This window comes from Phycodurus eques, chromosome 18 (genome assembly GCF_024500275.1).
Source record: "Phycodurus eques isolate BA_2022a chromosome 18, UOR_Pequ_1.1, whole genome shotgun sequence".
In the NCBI taxonomy this organism is placed as follows: domain Eukaryota; kingdom Metazoa; phylum Chordata; class Actinopteri; order Syngnathiformes; family Syngnathidae; genus Phycodurus; species Phycodurus eques.
Window position 1 is genome coordinate 12,657,354 of NC_084542.1, and position 18,270 is coordinate 12,675,623.

At 41.5% G+C, this 18,270-nt stretch overlaps 2 protein-coding genes across 3 annotated transcripts in view; one reads left to right on the top strand and one right to left on the bottom strand.

Moving 5' to 3' along the window:
- Window positions 1–168: 168 nt before the first annotated feature.
- On the bottom strand, window positions 169–14,964 carry snx3 (sorting nexin 3). The gene is made up of 4 exons (XM_061704376.1): window positions 14,763–14,964; window positions 3,837–3,932; window positions 3,504–3,628; window positions 169–967 (listed from the first exon to the last, which is right to left on the bottom strand). The coding sequence occupies exons 1-4, from the start codon at window positions 14,922–14,924 to the stop codon at window positions 862–864; spliced, it is 489 nt and encodes a 162-aa protein (XP_061560360.1). The 5' UTR covers window positions 14,925–14,964; the 3' UTR covers window positions 169–861.
- A 524-nt stretch (window positions 14,965–15,488) lies between these two features.
- Window positions 15,489–18,270, top strand: part of afg1lb (AFG1 like ATPase b) — a 33,721-nt gene continuing 30,939 nt past the window's right edge. For both annotated transcript variants that reach the window (XR_009770308.1, XM_061704373.1), the window contains exons 1-2: window positions 15,489–15,715; window positions 17,065–17,342. Coding sequence is in view for 1 of the 2 variants with exons in the window: in XM_061704373.1 (XP_061560357.1) it covers window positions 15,601–15,715; window positions 17,065–17,342 (393 nt within the window). In the remaining variant the exon portion in view is untranslated. The remainder of the gene's footprint in view (window positions 15,716–17,064; window positions 17,343–18,270) is intronic.

Below are 18,270 nucleotides of genomic sequence, written 5' to 3' on the forward strand. Positions count from 1 at the left end.
CTTAAAAAATTATAACTCAGCTGACTTTGCATAAAATTACATCTTAGTTTATACCCTTTTGTCAGGATATTACAACATTAAATTCCTACTATTTTGTGGGCCTCTCATACTCCTTCATACACGTATTTGAAAGTAGGCATACATAAAAAGTGGTGTGCACATATGCAGTTGACATTTCACCTATTTTATTGGAAAATCTTCAAAATAAACAAAAAAAATGGCACAGCAGTATATAAATCTCAAAATGCGTAAATAGCTAGTAGAAATACTGCAGTTCCCTCTGTGTAAATTGACATCCTAGAAAAAGCAATGGTGATAACGGGGCAAGTGCTGGTTGCTGGACATGGACACACACGCACACACATGCTTCCTTTTTTGGTGGGGTTGACATTTTTTAAATTTCATGGCCCACTAGTGTGCGACATGCCAGTATTGACGATACAATGGAGGCGGCTGTTGGTCTGACAAGAGCTTTGCATACATGTAACTGCTCAAAGTTACTACAAAAATGAATATATTCAACAAATAGCTAATGATAAATACAATTATACACCCATGTTAGTGGCATTTCCAGACATCGAGGGACCACGTGATGTTGTGAACATTCTCTGCTATTAAAAGAGGGAAAATAAAAAGGGGATGAGGTAACTTAGAGGGGATAATGAGCGATATATATATATTTGGGGAATGGGTGTTGGGTGGGGGGATTTATCTTAGAATTCTTAATTGTCTGAGAAGAAACAGAAGCAGTGAAGAGGGAGAGGGAGCGCTTTGGATTCAGTGGTCTGGGCTTGGCTGAGAGGGCGGGCCAAGTCAGATGAGGGCGGGCGGGAAGGTTGGCTGCGCCATATTCTCTCTTTCTTAAGCTTGTCTGACTTTGGATGGGGTGTAGTGCTTGTCCACAGACTCATCCTGTAGAAACATGTGCAGGCACCGTTCGTTCTGGGCCAGAGGGTGACCGGCCACTCTGAAAACACACACATGGTGACCACAACAGGCTACCGGTCAGAGGCGCTCACGAGGAGACAAACGTGCTTCAAAGCGCATGTATACAATACGAGAAGTTGAGGAGCCTGTTTGGGAGTCATGTTGTAAGTGCTGGTGCTTTTCCTGATTCATGTTTTATTTGCTGAATAAAGCCCCATTTACAGTAATTACCTTCAGAGTTTTTCTAAGTTGCAAGCTGTCACTTGGGAAATGTTTTTGCTTTGTGTTATGATCCAAAATGTCAGTTAGGAGGGAGCTTCAGATAGGCTGCCGCTTGAGTTAAGTGGGGGGGGAGAGAGTCACAATCGCTGATGCACTTTCAGTCATTTAATGAACAGGACAGTCACAGTGGAAGGATGAATACATGTGATAGCTTTCTAGAAGTCTCTTTTACAATAACATTAGCACATGCGGCATAAATTGTATCTGCCTCAGCAGCGTGCAGTGTTGCACGGAGTACAGACTGAAGTCGACAGGAGAATGCGCGCAGCCAGAAAAGTGAGCAGCTGTGCACCTTTTCCTGTTACGCAGTTGGGACAATAGGGGACTTACAGAATAAGCAAATGACAATAGTTCCGCTGGTACATTTGTAACAGTAAAGCAAGGGTAAGAGTAACACCGCAACACCTACGGTCATCTCATGCAGAATTATACAGGTGAGGCAAGGCATTTCCAGCAAAATATTTGCAGCTGTAAAGCACATACCACAAGTCAAAACTTTCCAACCTGTAGCTGAATGACTGCTTTTGCAACATATAAATTTGGACCATGTGTTTTTTTTATGGCTGCGTTCAGTGCAATTGACTCAGCGATTACCTTCCTTGTCATAAGGAAAACAATGTGAAAATGGCTCAGGTCTGTTTCTTATCAGGAATTTAACTTGATAGTCCCTTTTTTGGAGCAGGGTCGCAAAATAGTAACTGGTTTGTGTACATGATTGAAGTTGAGTCGGAGCCTTCCGGAAGGGATTCAATAAGCAGTCAATGAGCAAAAGCAATGCACAGTAACTATCGTTAAATATGACTTGAGGAAAATCAATTTGTCATTATGCTTCTTCCATTAAAATTTGGAGGAGATGTTCTTTCATGAAGCCACTCTGACATGAGGCTTGACTCAGTGTCCCCGCAGATGACGCACAAGGGCTTATACAACAAAATACCCAGCGCACCTGAGACCCAGAGGGGGCTGGGGTCAACGTGAGGCCATTACACGTTCACATCTTAACCCCTAATGGGAAATAGTTCAGACAAATGAATGCGTCAAACTTCGGGATCGGAAGAAGATTGGCAGAAAACAAGTGTGGCCCAATGTTTGACTTGTGTTTCTCCTCACTAGTTTTGAGGGACAATCAAGTTGAGCATTGCAAAAGACATCCTCTTCACAATGCTCTCAATCATTTGATAAAGCAGCCGGCCGATATGACATCTCTGAACAATGATATCATGAACAGCAGCGTTTTATTTCCTGAAATGCATGTAACAACCTCTTAATTACCCACATATTGTCATATTATTTAAAAAAATAAATAAAAAAATAAAAACATTTACGGATTTTAATTTTCTTGGCACACTTGACGTTCAAACCGAAACATTGATGCATTTGCACATGAAACAAAGATAACGACTGCGTGTGTAATCAAAGCAAATAATTACAACGGCACTGTAACTTTTATTGTTCAGCAGCTGAGGAAAAAAAGATGCGCCGGATCACGTGCAAACACACGCTGTAACTTGAGTTGCAATTATCATAAATTAAACATCACAAGTGAAACAAATGTGGAACAAATTTGCTTGGTGAAGAAATAGAAACGACAATTAAGCAAGACGACGCGTCGGGTTATCTGGTGGAAGAAGACGCATGAAAAAGTTGAATAAACTTTGGGGCAAAGTGTTTTGTTTCCATGTTTTGGAGCGTTAAAAACAATGTTGTCAAGACGGCAGAAACGTCAAATGACTACAAAGAAGAAAGTACAGTACAAAATAGTTTTAAATGTTTAGTTTTTTCAGGGGCCACGGAAAGGTGTGATGACCACCACTGAAGTAAATTACCAAACAATTTTTTTTTTTTACCTGGATTGTTTGTGGAAGTTATACAGAATGTTCGGCCATGTGCAGGCACATGCAAAACGGCGGTGAATTTTATCGAAATCAAAACATCTATATTTTTGTAGCTTCGGTCGACACAAAGACAATCGGGCTGTTTTTGTCACGATTTTGCCCCTTCCTCACCAAGGACGTCAAACACCAGACTATTTCATGTTTTATAAGATTATCCTAAAAGATTATTCTTTGATTTGAGGTGTGTTGAGAGTGAATTTGTCCCGATAACTGGATCCGAAGTGGGTCGGGGCCAACGATCTTAAATGTATATAATGCATAATATTTATCAAAAGTCTTCGTGTGTGGGGAACATTATTTCCTATGGGGGGGGGAGAACCATCTTAACGGTCCAAATTATTAACCTTGGAAGTTCCGATGCATAAACCATGAAGTCTGTGACGATAAGGCGCTGCTTACTTGTTTAGGAACTGCTCCAGACCTTGTCTCCTCTCCTCTATGAAAGAGTCATCAAATATCCCATCATCCCCTCGGAAGGGCAGCTGTCGGATCAGCGCTTTACCCGGGAGGGGTGGCACAACAACCTGAGAGAGAAATTAGGAGCAGCATTTAAATGGGCACAAAGAAGAGGACGAAAAAACATATAATTCAGTGTACGCTCTGTAAATTGATTTTGGGAGTGCTTTCGAGGAGGTGCTCCAAACATTTTTGAAGGCTACAAATCAAATCAAATGTGTATTCATCTGCAGGGCTGTGAAAATATAAATAGGTGCCCCCCCCCCAACTCCTCACCTTGCTCTCCCTCTCCAACTCTGCCCTGAGCCACTCAAAGTCACTGTAGCGTCTCCGTACACTCGACTCCTTCAGCTTGAAGATGGGAAGGTTAGTCTGAGGACAAAATGGAAAGGGTTAAAAAGAGACACTCCTTTCGTGATTCCAGAGTGCTGGTACCTCCCCAAAGGCATGAGATGAGGCCATACAAACAAACAAACAAAACACTACAGTGTTTCAAGGACAACATTTGTGTTCTCGCATTTTGTTTCATTCATTAATTATTACTCATTCATTACTCTTTTCCGGATCTAGAGTTAGACATCATTACCACAACACTCAACACGTGACTTTGAGTCAACTATTGACATCTATTGGGTCAGGAGTAGTTTGCAATTTAGTTGGGATGTGTTCGTTACACTGCATAACAAGGTTATAATAATAGTTTGCAAATGTTTTCTTCTTTTGTTTTTATATCGTTTTGACTTTTTCATTTGTTTTTCTAATTCAGTTAGTTTTAATTAGTTTATTATTATTATTTTTTAAAGAGTTTGCCAGTTTATATATATATTCTTCATTGTTGAATTGTCTGGATACCATTTCAAAAACACTACGTAAGACTGCTGATCTAAGGTTAAATGCAGATCATGCGGTTGGTCAAAATCACAGAAAAAGCCAGGACATACACTTCATGCAACAGAGTAAATCTGCACTCACACAGCTGTTCACTGCATACAATAATAATCATAAAATATATCAACAAAGGGTCAATTACTTTTTCAAAGCTCATTTCTTTTCATTTTGTAAACAATTTCTTTTTTTAATTTAATGCTTATTAATTCTCATTTTTGTCAATTATAATAACCTCACTACACACCTGTTGATAGCAAAGGTGGCTTGTTAATATTCCAGAGTTCCAGTCATGAGATAAACAGAATACCAGTCATATGTTTAAAAGCCAAAATAGCCTACATGAAGCCAGAAATTGAAGACACGGTGATGTACCAACTTTTATAAGTAACTTAGGAGTCATCTTTATCCCACTCAATACACTTACAGTCACAAAGTGAGATTCAAAAGGTATAAGAGCATTCGGCAAATACAATGTGCTCAGTAAGGACAGATTTAAATGAATATTTATGTGAAGATTCTCATTAACAGGATACAGATGCAGCTCAAATTAAATCGAATTAGTTTATTTTAGTTGCCTCAGTTGAAATTGTGAAAGTCATATACAGATTAGACACGTCAGAAATTACTTTGAAAAGCAAATTCCTACCCAATTTCCATATTGAAAATCATTTTGATTATGAATTTCACTTTTTTAACTGAACCACTGAAATAATGACATTTTTCACGATATTCTAATTTACTGAGATGCACCTATCGAACACCTCTTTTGAATCTTATCTCTATGCGTAAGACAAAGCAGATACGATTTAGGTGGACACCTCAAATAAAAAAAGCAAGTCTTAAAGTCTTAGCTCACATAATCGTATACTTTTAAGATTGTTTGCAGGAGATTTTTTTTAGGGACCTTCAGGTGGGAGCTAAGAGCATCAAATTTAAAAAGCGGTTTGTTTTTGTTTTCAAATGAAAGCCTTTGAAGGCGTGCGGCCAATGAGAGACGAGTATTCCAGAGCATAAAAACCTGAGCCAGTTGACAATGTCCCAAGTGGATGACAACAGTATTTTTTTTGTGTATGCTGCAGGTTGAAGAAAAAAAAGATGGGCAAAAAAACAAAGACTTTCTCTCATCCTGAATAGGAAAATTTAAACTGGCCTCCTGAAGACAAAAATCACTTGTTCCCCTCACCAAGGTCTGCCGCTCTCAGGCTGTTTTGCCATTTTTTCGCATGTTCCCAAACGCAAGAGCGGAAGAGACGTTCGCATAATCCTCCGTTGCTGTTGACGAGCACTCGAGAGCGGCGTTCTCATTTGAAAGAGGGGAGATGCTTCGGCATTGACAGAGAACACTGGCTCAAACAGCAAATTACAGTACAGTGTCAAACGTATTCACTAGTCCTGACAGCACATGGTCATCCCATGACAATATACGAATGAGGAGGGGCGGGGGTGGCTGAGCGAGGATTTTCAATGGCGGGCCGCATTCACAGAAGGTCAGAATTCATACAAGGAAGCGCAACAATGGCACAGCAAGTATGTGCAGCATAAGTTCAGATATGAACAGCAGACTGATCAATAGGCAGATGTCTAGAACAGTGTGTGGTAAAGGGGACGGAAAGTTAACTACAAGGTTGAGTAAATGGCTGCAGAAAAGGGGGGAGAACAAAAGGCAGGGGGTATGGTCATAAAGGAAGAGCTGGAGAACGAGAGAGCTCGGGAGCTTCATTTGGTCTGTGCTGGACTAATTGAGGAGGGAGGGAGGGCAGGAGTGGTCTTTTTTGCTCTCATGGTCTCTTCCTTTCAGTCTTGTTCCTCTTTATTCCACTCACTCTTTGATAAATGTGCCTGATTTTTCTGCCTTTGAGACTCTGGTGTTTCAACGGGGAAAAACACAGGCATGTTTTTTTAAATTTCCTCTTTGGGTAGTCGTCTTCTCGGCCTTCGTGATTCAGTTCAGTTCACTACAGCACTGTTGGGATCAGGCAAACACTGATCCAGCAATCAAACATTTTTGAAGGCTACAAATCAAATAAATGTTGCGGTGAATTTGTCAAACAATTATGGGTGGGGCTCTTGTAAATCCTTCCACTTCCAAAAGAGCCAACATTTTTAACAAGTGGAAACGTCGTCGGGCTCAAAGACTGCTCCCAACAACATCGGAAGGGGTCATGTCACTTTGCTTGCACTATCGACTCAATCAATCAATCAATAAATAAATACATAAAGGGAAAGTTTTGAAATTGACTTTTTAAAAACCACTGTATATCTTGAAACGCATGACTGGCCCATGCCCAAACATGACCAAACGTGACAAGTACGCCAATTAAGTGGGACAGTTGGTCCTAAGATATTGTAGGATCCTCAGCCTTTACCATGGAAACGCAATCAAATGCACACCGCACACACTTGAACCAGTGAATTTTTTTTGTTTTTGCGAGGATTACAGCGGTACATTAACCAATTTAGTGCACATCAATGGTCAAGTGTTGTGAAGGATAACGGATATCAGATCAGAATTGTACCTATTTTCAGAACCCAAATAAAAGAAAATACAATGTTTGGATTTGCAGTCATTTGTACTTCTGTTTCACGGGATTTCAGAAGCACGGTTTGTCACTTTTTGATGTTTCCATTCATCCATCCATTTTCTGAGCCGCTTCTCCTCACTAGGGTCGCGGGCGTGCTGGAGCCTATCCCAGCTGTCATCGGGCAGGAAGGCCGGGTACACCCTGAACTGGTTGCCCGCCAATCGCAGTGCACATACAAACAAACAACCATTCGCACTCACATTCACACCTACGGGCAATTTAGAGTCTCCAATTAATGCATGTTTTTGGGATGTGGGAGGAAACCGGAGTGCCCGGAGAAAACCCACGCAGGCACGGGGAGAACATGCAAATGCCACACAGGCGGGACCGGGGATTGAACCCGGGTCCTCAGAACTGTGAGGCTGACGCTCTAACCAGTCGGCCACCATGCCGCCATGTTTCCATTGTAATTAAACCAAAATATCAGACCTGTGAAGTACAACTTTTCAGCACCTTTTTATACTGCTGTGGCGCAGTATAATTTGCTTGTGTATATTGGTTCAGGTGTCTATTTATTACTCGAATAAGAATTGACACCTCCATGTTAATGTAGAACCTAAATGATCAGTATGGAATTCAAGCCCAATTACGGACCGTACCTTGTGGAAATGAACTACAGTGGACTGCTTAGTGGATATTGTGCCTTTAGAGGCTTAAATTCACTTGACAAGCAAAGTTTTGGACGGCAGAAGTTCCAGCGCAAGCAAGCACAGAGAGAGCACGCAAACTCTACTTTACTCGGCAACGCTTGGGTTACGATTTCAACTCGTAATCTTCTTGCTGTGAATACAACAGTGCTCAAGTCCTTAGAGTTGAAAAGCAAGCTAAAATGAACCGCTTGGGGAAAAAAACGAGCCTTTATTTAAGAGTCCTGCCTTCAGGTTCTACCCAGGTGAAGTTGTCAATGAGTCACCCCCCCTTCCTCACTCTTCCTCAGGTCACAGGAGAAGTGGATTAGTTTAGCTTTATTGCCCCACTACTTTGGCATTAACTCCACTCGCCTGTCCCTGCTGCGTAAAGTTACCTCACAGCGAGGAGCGCCGCAAAGTTAATCCCCAGCACAACAGATCACAGTTACAGGTAATCTGCCACCGCCGTGACTCTAATCCCATCATGTGCACACTGGAAAACACTTAACTGAGCATAAACCCAGGCACACACACTGATGTATTATGAAGTACAGTTGTGTGCAAGGTGTTGCATTGAGGGTTTGGCCAATCACAGAGTTATTAATGTGGACATAATGGCCACGCAGTTTTCGAGCCGGTTTGTACACGCACAAACGAAAAGTTGAATCCGATCAATTGGCCTCAAGAACAATAAAACCCAGCGACGAGAGCTCAAGAAAGGAAAGTCACCTGGCCTTCAAATCCTCTCGCCGTCTCAAACCCTGTGATTAAGAGATTGCTGTTGCAGGACAGGGGGAGGAACGCAAATGACAAAAGTGAAAAGTGAGAGGTCTCGCTCACCCAAAAAGAGGCGGTGCGTGAGAGCCCTCAAAGTCAAAGATCAGGTTTCCTAAGCCTCTGTTCTCTCGGCAGCCTCAATTTACGTGACACGGGAGCAGCTTTCACCTGGTAAGCTGTCAGCGTTTCGTATACTGTCTAAAAGGCACACTTTGCCTCGCTTGCTTGCTCAAAAAGGGACCGAATCAAAGCTTAGAGGAAAGATGGAGGGGAAAAAAACAAAAAAGAGATGACATTTCAAAACATGGCGAAAGACAGATAAATATGCATGTGAGGGATTGTTGGGCTTCATAAAAGCCAAAATGAAAGAGAGAATATTGCATGAAGCTACCCCTCTTGAAAAAGGGCCGCCTAGCTTCACTTTCCATTATGAGTGCACATGGCACAATCTACGCTCCATATAGGAAGCGAGTGAGGCCTAATGTGTGAGACACAATATCTTAGCTTCACTGGAAATGGCAGAAGCCTTTAAAAACAGCCTCGGACAAAGATCACTCATCTCCTGTGAGAAGAGTTCAAGACCACCACGCATTAGCTTTTAGCAGGCTAGATCAAGTTAAGTTGGAGAGTGTGCATCCTAAAGCTCCCCCCTCTCACACCCCCTTATCCCTCCCCAGGCCCCCCTTTCACAATAATGGCATTAAAAATGGCAACATAATACCATCTCATTGCATCATACTCCGAAATGGTGAAAGAAGAGGCTGGGAACAAAAGCTTTGGGGTGACGGGTCTTTTGCTCTCGCCTTGCCGTGTACTCTCTCTCGCTCGCTGGCCCCTGCGCTCTGAAAGTCTATGCACTCTCTTGCTGGCAAAAAGCTGCTTGGTTACCATAGTATCAACTCCCACTTTTGATACTGTCATCTCAAGTAGGATATGGTAGCCTTGATACAATATGTTCCCCATTTCCATTAAAATAGTTGTCCAAGAGGATGCTGTAGACTTTGGATTACACTTGACTGTGCCTGACAAGCACGCCCACTCCCCTCCTTCTCGCACCCACCCACCCCACCGCTACTCATTTTTATTAATGGCCAAAGTCCCCCCACCCAAACTGAAGCCAGAAAGAAAGCGAGGGAGAAGCTATGGGAGTACAAAAGGGAAAGGGTAGAGTACGTGAAGTATAAGAAGCCTTTTATGTGCTCCGATCTATAAACAAAGTAAGATCCCCAAGTTCAGCGTTCCAAATGCGCCCTCCTGAAATACGAAAAGAAGAGACAAATCTAATCATGTCATCATCATCAGGGGATTAACAAATATTAAGGCTATAAACAGGATGCGGTCGATGTTTAGCATTCAAACCACCGACAAGTAAGTAAGAGCAATGGAAAATAGCTTACAAAAATAAAATAAAAAATAATAAATTCCCCGGTTGGGGTGCAAAATGAATCGACAACTATTTTGATAAATTAATCGCTTCGAGCTATTGTTGAACTTAAAATTGGCCAAAGCCTCTGATTTCAGCCTCTCAACAGTTCAATATTCTCTGATTTCCGTACTCAAAACAACGAAAAACATGTTTGCCTATTTTCTGACAAGTTATGGACCAATCTAGTGACTGAAATAATAATCAATCAATTGAAATAAAAAAACAAAGTCACTTTGATCCATTACGAAAACAATGGTTATATGCAGCCGTAGTATAAATAACCTGTAATCGACGTAGCGGAACCAGAAGCGGCCTCAAAAGTGTATATTTAACTCGTAGCACTTCAGATCAATCAGTAGCCAAGAAGTAACGCTCAATTTAAAAAATGTTGGCAAATAAAGCATCACTCCCGCTAGTGTGATATTGCTTCATTGTTATTTGGGTTTGTTTAATCATCAAACACTACCAAATAAACAACAATAATCAGTTAATAAACAGTTTTTTGGGGAAAAAAATGAGTTTGCCCTAAACTAATGCAACATTTTCTTTTAATTCGCTTAAGCAATGAAGTCATCGATAATAAGAGTCTAAAAATATTGGTTAGTGGCAGCCATAGGTTACAGTGCTCCACTGCGGTATTGCGGTTCAACCACTAGAGCAAGAAGAAGAAGCAGAGAAGGTCCCCAACTTACTCAGACTGACTCCAGAAATTGTCCTTCCCGCAGTATTGTTGCATCCCCCGTTTGTATATGTTGCTGCTTCATATTTTAAAGCAGCAGTTGTTTGAAGGTTTAAAATGACTGTAAATGTTTATTGCCATTATTGAATTATGTTAGCAATAAGTTAGCCAACATTTTGTTAATATATAACTTGGTTGAACATGTTGGTGTTTAAATATATAACGTTTAATACTCTTTTGTTTTATGTATCAGTTTTACAGTAAACTTTAAATGGGAGTGACAAACAGCTTGAAGCAAGCACACTTTGCCTTATTTTGAGAAATGTGCGAGCGACAGTCTTCCTAATTTTGTTTTCTCTCTTCCTCTGTTAACAACATCTAAAATAATTTTAAAAAAGATAGAGGGTCTATTTTAGACTTTAATTACACAAACCAATAAAGCACGTTTGTTTAATTCTTATTAATTATTCACAAAATGCCCACCTTTGGCACAAAAGACAACAGAAAAAGAATCGAAACTTGCTTTGTTTGCTCTTAAAAAAAGAAATTTAAAAAAAGCTTCCTGTGGGTCTCTCAGACATTTCTGATTTCAATTACAAGCTAAAACAAATGGATTTGAATGAGAACAAAAGTCGACTTCTTCAATGAGACCCTTCAGCATTACAAGTCCGCTCAGGAAAAATGAGATATCCGTCTCCTTTCAGCAGCTAGTTAGCTTTCATCTCTGGGAGCGAACGATTGATCCCTTTGATTTGAATACGAGCGTAAAGCCTGCCTGTCAACAAGTGACTACGCAGGCTGACTTGGAGAGAGAGCCAGTGCAAACAGTTGGCCTCCGCGAGGGAAAAAACAAACAAACAAACAAAAAAAACCTTTATGATTCACCACCATCTCTCAACCTTCACCAGCTGGCTTGAAAGAAAAAACTAACAGTCTGCGTGGACTTTATCATTTCATAGTGCAAATAAAGCCCTTGCTCTGGTGTTCACATTATGCAGTCATCTATCTATTAAGCCAGCAGTTATCGCCAGAACTGTGTAAGCTCACCATGAAGCAGGCGAGTGACTGCGTAGGGAGTGAAATGGAATAAGGCTGCTGAAGGGGGCTGGGTAGGGTGGCTTTATACCCTTCCGTGAATTTTGAGGGGGTATGGCCGGGCAGTTAACCCCCCCCCCCCCCACATGCCTGGCCCATTTCATTCTTTCCCCTCTCAATGAGGGGATTAAGAAGACTCTCTCAGGGCGACCACAAGGGCTCTCTCGATTTTGGGTGGAACGTGGGACAGCAGTGGGAACTTGAGGCACGGCAAATGAGGTTTGCGTTCACGAATATTGTGAGTAATAGGGTGACCAAAAAGCAATGAAAGGCTTACACATAGTTTAGTGTGCTGAAGATGAGATACGATAGGGGAAAGCGAAGCCAAGTTGACATCACATTCGTTGAGCGGCGAAGGATGTGCCGCTTCATCTGTGGTCTTATGCAAAGCGGGGGTCACACGGGGCTACGAGGTGCATAATAATGCTGATTACACGCATATGCTAATTATCCCACGCTAATCAAGTACAGTAGCCTCATGTTCAACTCTGACGCCCGGAGACTGCTTTGGTTCCCTCACTTGTTTCTTTTAAAGTGCAGGGAGCCTAATAATCTGTCAGGGCGGTTAACTAATCTAAATACTGCAGTCCACTAACCACAGAGGCGTCCGTCAACTGAAATGATATTTGGGAGATAACAGATGAGGCAATCGGATAAGCCCAGTGACTGGCTAGAAGAAGAATCATCATCATCTTTTATTGTCATGAACATGCATGCATGCACACGAAATTTGTTCTCTGGATTTAACCCATCACAGTGAACACGTACACGTTAGTGGAACACACTGGAGCAGGGGGCAGCTGAAGCGCCCGGGGAGCGTTTCTGGGTATCAGTGTCCAAGGACACCACAGCCGTGAGTCAGTGAGGGGTAGCTTCTAACTACTTGCTAACATCAACAAGTATAGACAGATGAATTGACGATACACATGCCAGATCGACACTGTACAATGAAAAACTCCATCCCGTCTATCTTCTATACCACTTATCCTCATTAGGGTCACAGGTCAACTGGAGCCAATACCACCTGACTTTGGGTACAGCCTGGGCTGCTCGCCAGCCAATCGGAGGGCACATATTGACAGACGGACAACTACCTATTCACACTTAGATTCCCACCTACAGCATCATGGACAGTTTAGAGTTTTTAGTGAACCTAGCGTGCATGTTTTTGGAATGGGGGAGGAATCATCCGGAGAAACTTTTTAACTTCTTGAGATTGCCTCATTCTTTTCCTGCTTGTACTGGCAAAGGTATATAACTCAACCAATGAAACCATTCTTTAGAGTAGGATATTTTTAACCTCTCCATTTACCATTAGAACTGCATTTAAAAAAACTAACTTTACCACACCGCCCCCATGCATCCTAGACAACAAAGACAATACTGTGTTAACGAACTAAGTGCAGACAACCTTGAATCGTGAATTTAATGTTGAAGTACATTACTGACAAAGATAGATTTTGACCCAACCGGGTGGCTAAATTGCCATTAAAATGATAATCTGTGCTGGTTTCAATGTATAAGCAGCGGTGAACGCACCCTCGGACCCCCTTTTTTAATGGCGAATCCTCAAATGGATTTTCAAATGCTATGCTTCACCCATATTAGATAGCATAGTAAAAAAGCTTGACATTTTAGTGTTGTCCATCTGTCTCCAGGTTAGGCCCTGCCTTTTAAAGCCGTATACATTGCAAGTCACCGATACTACAGTGGAACGGAAGAATGATGACCCCAAGTGGAGACATGCACATTATTGTTGAATAATGATATATATTTTTTTTTTAATCTGATTGCACAATTAATCGATAGGATAATCGGTAGAATACACAAGTCTAAAAATATTAGATAGCTGCTGCCCTGAGAAACTGTTTCAAGCTTGTGTTTTTTCTACAGGCAAATGGGAAAAATTATTCTGACTCAACCCTGCTATGGACGCCATTACGGCTATTTCTAACCCACGGTATTTGCTTCCAAATAACAGATGTTTTGTTATGGAAGCTGATATGGATGTTTTGTATAACATCATCATAAACAATTGGAGGAAGCCCACTGGGATTCATTGCGGTGCTCATAGGCTGCAACAGTTTGGTCTTTAAGAATGAGTACAAGTCATGTGTGAAACTAAACCCCATGTGTCGCAGCGTCCGCGTTTCGTAACAGGTGAAAGTGTTTGACCATAACAGCCCTCACTTGGAGTTACACAATGCGCTCTGTCACATTTTTGCTCTTGTATGAGCCAGTTGCTGTGCAAGCTGTTACAATTGCGGAATGAGGCAGGGCGCATGTCTTTTACGCATTCATCAGCTCATTTAGCAAATAATTGTGGCAGTTTCTCTGCAAATGGAGGCCCTTCTACTCCCCTGCAATGTCCTCAGCAGGAGGAGGAAGGAAATGCATCCTGTCAGCACGAGCTGACTGGCTGGCAGGCTACTACGTGTCTACAACCCCCCACCACAAACTCCCTTGACCGCATATTACGCCATAATGCAGGAAGATGGCTGCAATAGACGATCCATTCAATCAACACAGCAAAAACAAACATCAATTCGACTAAAGTGGAGAGGACATGGGGGATTAAACAACCATCTGTTGGTCATGAGCTGGACGGTCATTTCCAGATCTGAGGTGTGGCTAAATTCGAAAATAAGTTATCAGGGTTTCAACTTTAAGAGTGACAGATCATTTCTTGCAAATTTACACTTGTAACTTATTCGCACAACTGCTCTTTTTGCAGGTGTCATCTCGATTAACGTTGTGCTCAGCACTAGTTAACAAATTCCGTCTTCGGAAAAAACGACCGTCAAAGCGATGCACATCAGTAAAACTAGTATCTCGAAAACATTGTTGCTATATAGTCACACTGACGTCAAAAACATCATCTACTGCTAGGTAGCTTAACGGTGGGAGCTTGTTCTGAAGGATGTTGCTAGCTTGTCAGTCAACTGTTTTCACTCATATCGATTTATTCGGTATTGATTGTCTTAAATACTTTACCATACGTACTTATAACCGTTACGCACATTATTTCGTCACAATGTCACCCGCTGATAATCTTTTATTTGAGGGCTAACGTTAAGTAAATAGCTCAAAGGCTAACGGTGCTAGCAACTAATGATGAAAGCTCACCTTCAGTCTGACTTCGTACGTTGTGTGTCTGCCCCTTCCAACCCCGATTGTCTCGGGGTTGCTCACGTCAATCTCTAGAAAGTTACTCGGTGGTCCATACGCGTCGTTGAGGTTCTGAGGCTTGGTAAAGAGCCTTCTTGTATCAGCTATGGTGTCAGCCATTTCTAACGCTGCTCTTTATCGAAGCTAGCCGCACTGTCAAGCCGACTTGAAAACCCATATGTACGTTCCGGTTATGACCTTCACAATAAAACATCAGGCACGCGGTTGATTGTTTGTAAATATTTTCTAACAAATTAAAAATATCATAACAAATTTGTTTTTATGGTAATTTTCATTTTAAAGTCTAGAATTTCAAAAAGTCTGGCTTTAAAACCACATGTCGTCATTTTCACCCTCGTCTCCTCGTTTCCGGCGTTGATTTGCCTCTTACTTTGACAGCTTGAAAATTGAAAGCACTACTTCCGATCAGCTGAGCTTCAGCTGACTGCTGCGCGACCACCTGCATCCTGGTTTGTTTACAACCCGCAAATGAGTTGTTATAACACAAACATAAATGCACTACACTTTATACATTTAGACATTATGCAATACAAATCAGAAAAACGAAGTGACAACGACTCTAAAAATAAATATATATATTTTTATCTAATATATATATATATATATATATATTCAGTTTTCGAAGTGATTGTCGATCGCAGACATTCTTCGGTAATCTACATATTAGTAATACTCCACACAAAAAAAGGAAAAAAAATACATCTCTTGACAACTCGCTCTGTGAAAGCCTTGTTCTTGTTCGCGAGTCAATAAAGGTTCGCCGGTTTGAAGCATCATGGCAGCCTACATGATCCTCCCAACTGTGAGATGCTCGGTGACATTTGTTACTTTTAGCTATGTTCCGACGTTAAGAATCACCTGTTGTCGGGTCTTCAGCAACAACGTTAAAGGTATCTTGTCTTTGTAGCTATTTGTATGACACGTCGGGACATTTATTGCCTGTTGTTATGCCTGTTTAACAGTTTATGTTATGTTGTTGCCATTAACAATCTGTCAGTGTTATATACACTGTACACAGAAAAATAAAAACTTAGATTATCACTTCATTTTATGGTTGGGTGATATGGCCTTGAAGTAAATATAGATAGATAAAGCAAATAACAATGACATTAAGCGAAACATTTTCCTCCTTCTGGGATTTGGTTATTTCTCTTGATACCAAACAAGTATTGAAATATTTTTTCCCATTTACTTCCTCAGAAATAATGGAGATAGATGATGAGAAAATTGGTGCTTCCTCTTGGAACAAATGCACCTTTTGGCAAAACATGCACGCAACCATGATCTTAAATAAAATACTATCTATCTTGTACAAGCAAGGCAAGGCAACCTCGACAAAATATTTGCAGTTTGGAAGCACACACCTTGGTTTAAAAAAATTACAACAAGTCACCAAATCCCTGCTTTTGCAATGTATAGTATGTATGTAGAATCGTGGGAAAGTCAAATCTCCTAACCTTTATACCACATTTCCTTAACCTTTGTGAAAAATGTTACTTGAGTTTAAAAGGTGGATCCTTTCGCGCATAGGACAAAAGACATCACTGTTTAAAATTAATTTGACTCCAGTTTTCCTAATCGTCATCGCACGACAGCAAATATGGGGGAGGAGGTGGCCTGTTGCTTTAAATATTTCTTCCATAAAGGATTATGGGTAACATATCTCTGTTCCTTTTGTAAAGGTTGATCAGGAGTAACCTATTATACTATTATAAAGGAGGGTCCGAGGTTTCATCGAGAAGCCTTTTCTGACCATTTTTATAATTAGATCTACTTTTTCTCCAAGTGCTTTGTGGTCATTTTGCATAGAAAGTAAAGGTCCTCAGTAAAAAACAGAATCCGAATAGGCCCCATGTCTTTGGCAGCGTTTAGCTTTCTTGTTATATGAAAAACAATCTCAAAATGATTCCACTCATCTTTTTTTGTTTCTTAGTGAGAATTAACCTCTCGAATCACTTTATTTTTTCACTAGAGCAGTTGGAAAAGTCACTACTCACTAAGGTAGTGATCTCATCATTAAGTTGGCAATACTGGCTGTACTTTTGTAACCTAGCTCCTCTTTTTTTGCATCCTAGTTGTTCGAGTCAGCAGTGCATGACAGTGGCGACGAGCTTTTAACTCCGGAAGCCACTGAAATAATCTTTCATAAAATATTCATCCTGACAAACTCAAGTTAATAAATGAAATGAATGATTTGCCCAGACCTATTCAATCTTTTCTAATTCTGTCCTTTTCCAAGATTACGCTAGCTGTTCATCCAGGTCATTCTCCTCAGAGTCTATTGATTTTGGTGACACTGTCGCTCAGTATAACCGCTTGGTTCAGTGTGGCTCTTTGAGGGAAGATGCTCTGCAGAGGAGTGTTCTCCAGTGGCTGGCTCGCCTGCAGCAGACCCTGCAAAACTACAGTAATACGTCCTACTTGGAACTGCCTCGCCTGACAATAAACCCCAATGCTGATACACTGCAGAAAAGGAAGGACCCCTGCATTACAGCAAATAGAGCATCTGCTCATGAGGTAAATAAGATATGAAAACTTAAAATAGATGATCATATATAATTGGTTATGTTACACATATTTAGTAAAATAAGGTAGTATTTTTTTTTGTTCTTGTAATATTGTTTAATTGTCATCCCACCTATGTTAGAGTCTCTACTGCGAAAACCAAAAAATACATTTTAGCAGTTGTTTGTTGAGATGTCTTGTGATTGACTGGCGACCATTTCAGGGTGTGGTTCACTTTTCGCCCAAAGTTAGGGATAGGCTCCAGCTTGTTGTGATCCTCAACACAATAAGCGGTATAGAAAATGGATGGGTGATGGATTGATGCTTGTTTATGGCCTTGTTGCCAATGTGACATCTGTTCTCTCATTCAACTACAGAGCCCCACGTACATGGAACACATGGAGGGACTTGCATTCTAACATACTGTACTCCAGTAAAAATCACCAATTGCGGCCGTGGGGCGCGGGTCAAAGGGAGGGTAGGGGTCTGGGAAGCGTTTTAGAGCGGCGTAATGTCGGGGATTGTTGTTGTTGTTTTTAGGTCAGGGGAGATGACTGTCTAGTATTCGGCGCTGGGATTTTTTGCTGGCACAGACGCGTGAGGTTGGTGCAGAGATTTGAGAAGGCAGCCGGGGGCAGACCTCCCGCTGGGCTTGTCCCGGCACCCCTCTCACTCTCTCACCGTCCCCATGCAGTAATGAGAGCGGAGGGGGGGTGGGGATCCCCATTATGCGGGCCATTCTTGTCCTTTTTGCTTTTGATTTGGGACTCTGACAAATACTTTGGTGTGAGGCTATCAACACCGCTACCCCCCCCCCCCCCCCCCCCCCCCCCCAACCCCTCTGTCTCTGCGCACCTTATTTCTTACCCCCGTCTCGTTCTCTTTCGCTCTCACACACATTGACTGGATAATCACTCCTGTTTGAATCAGGTCATAACAC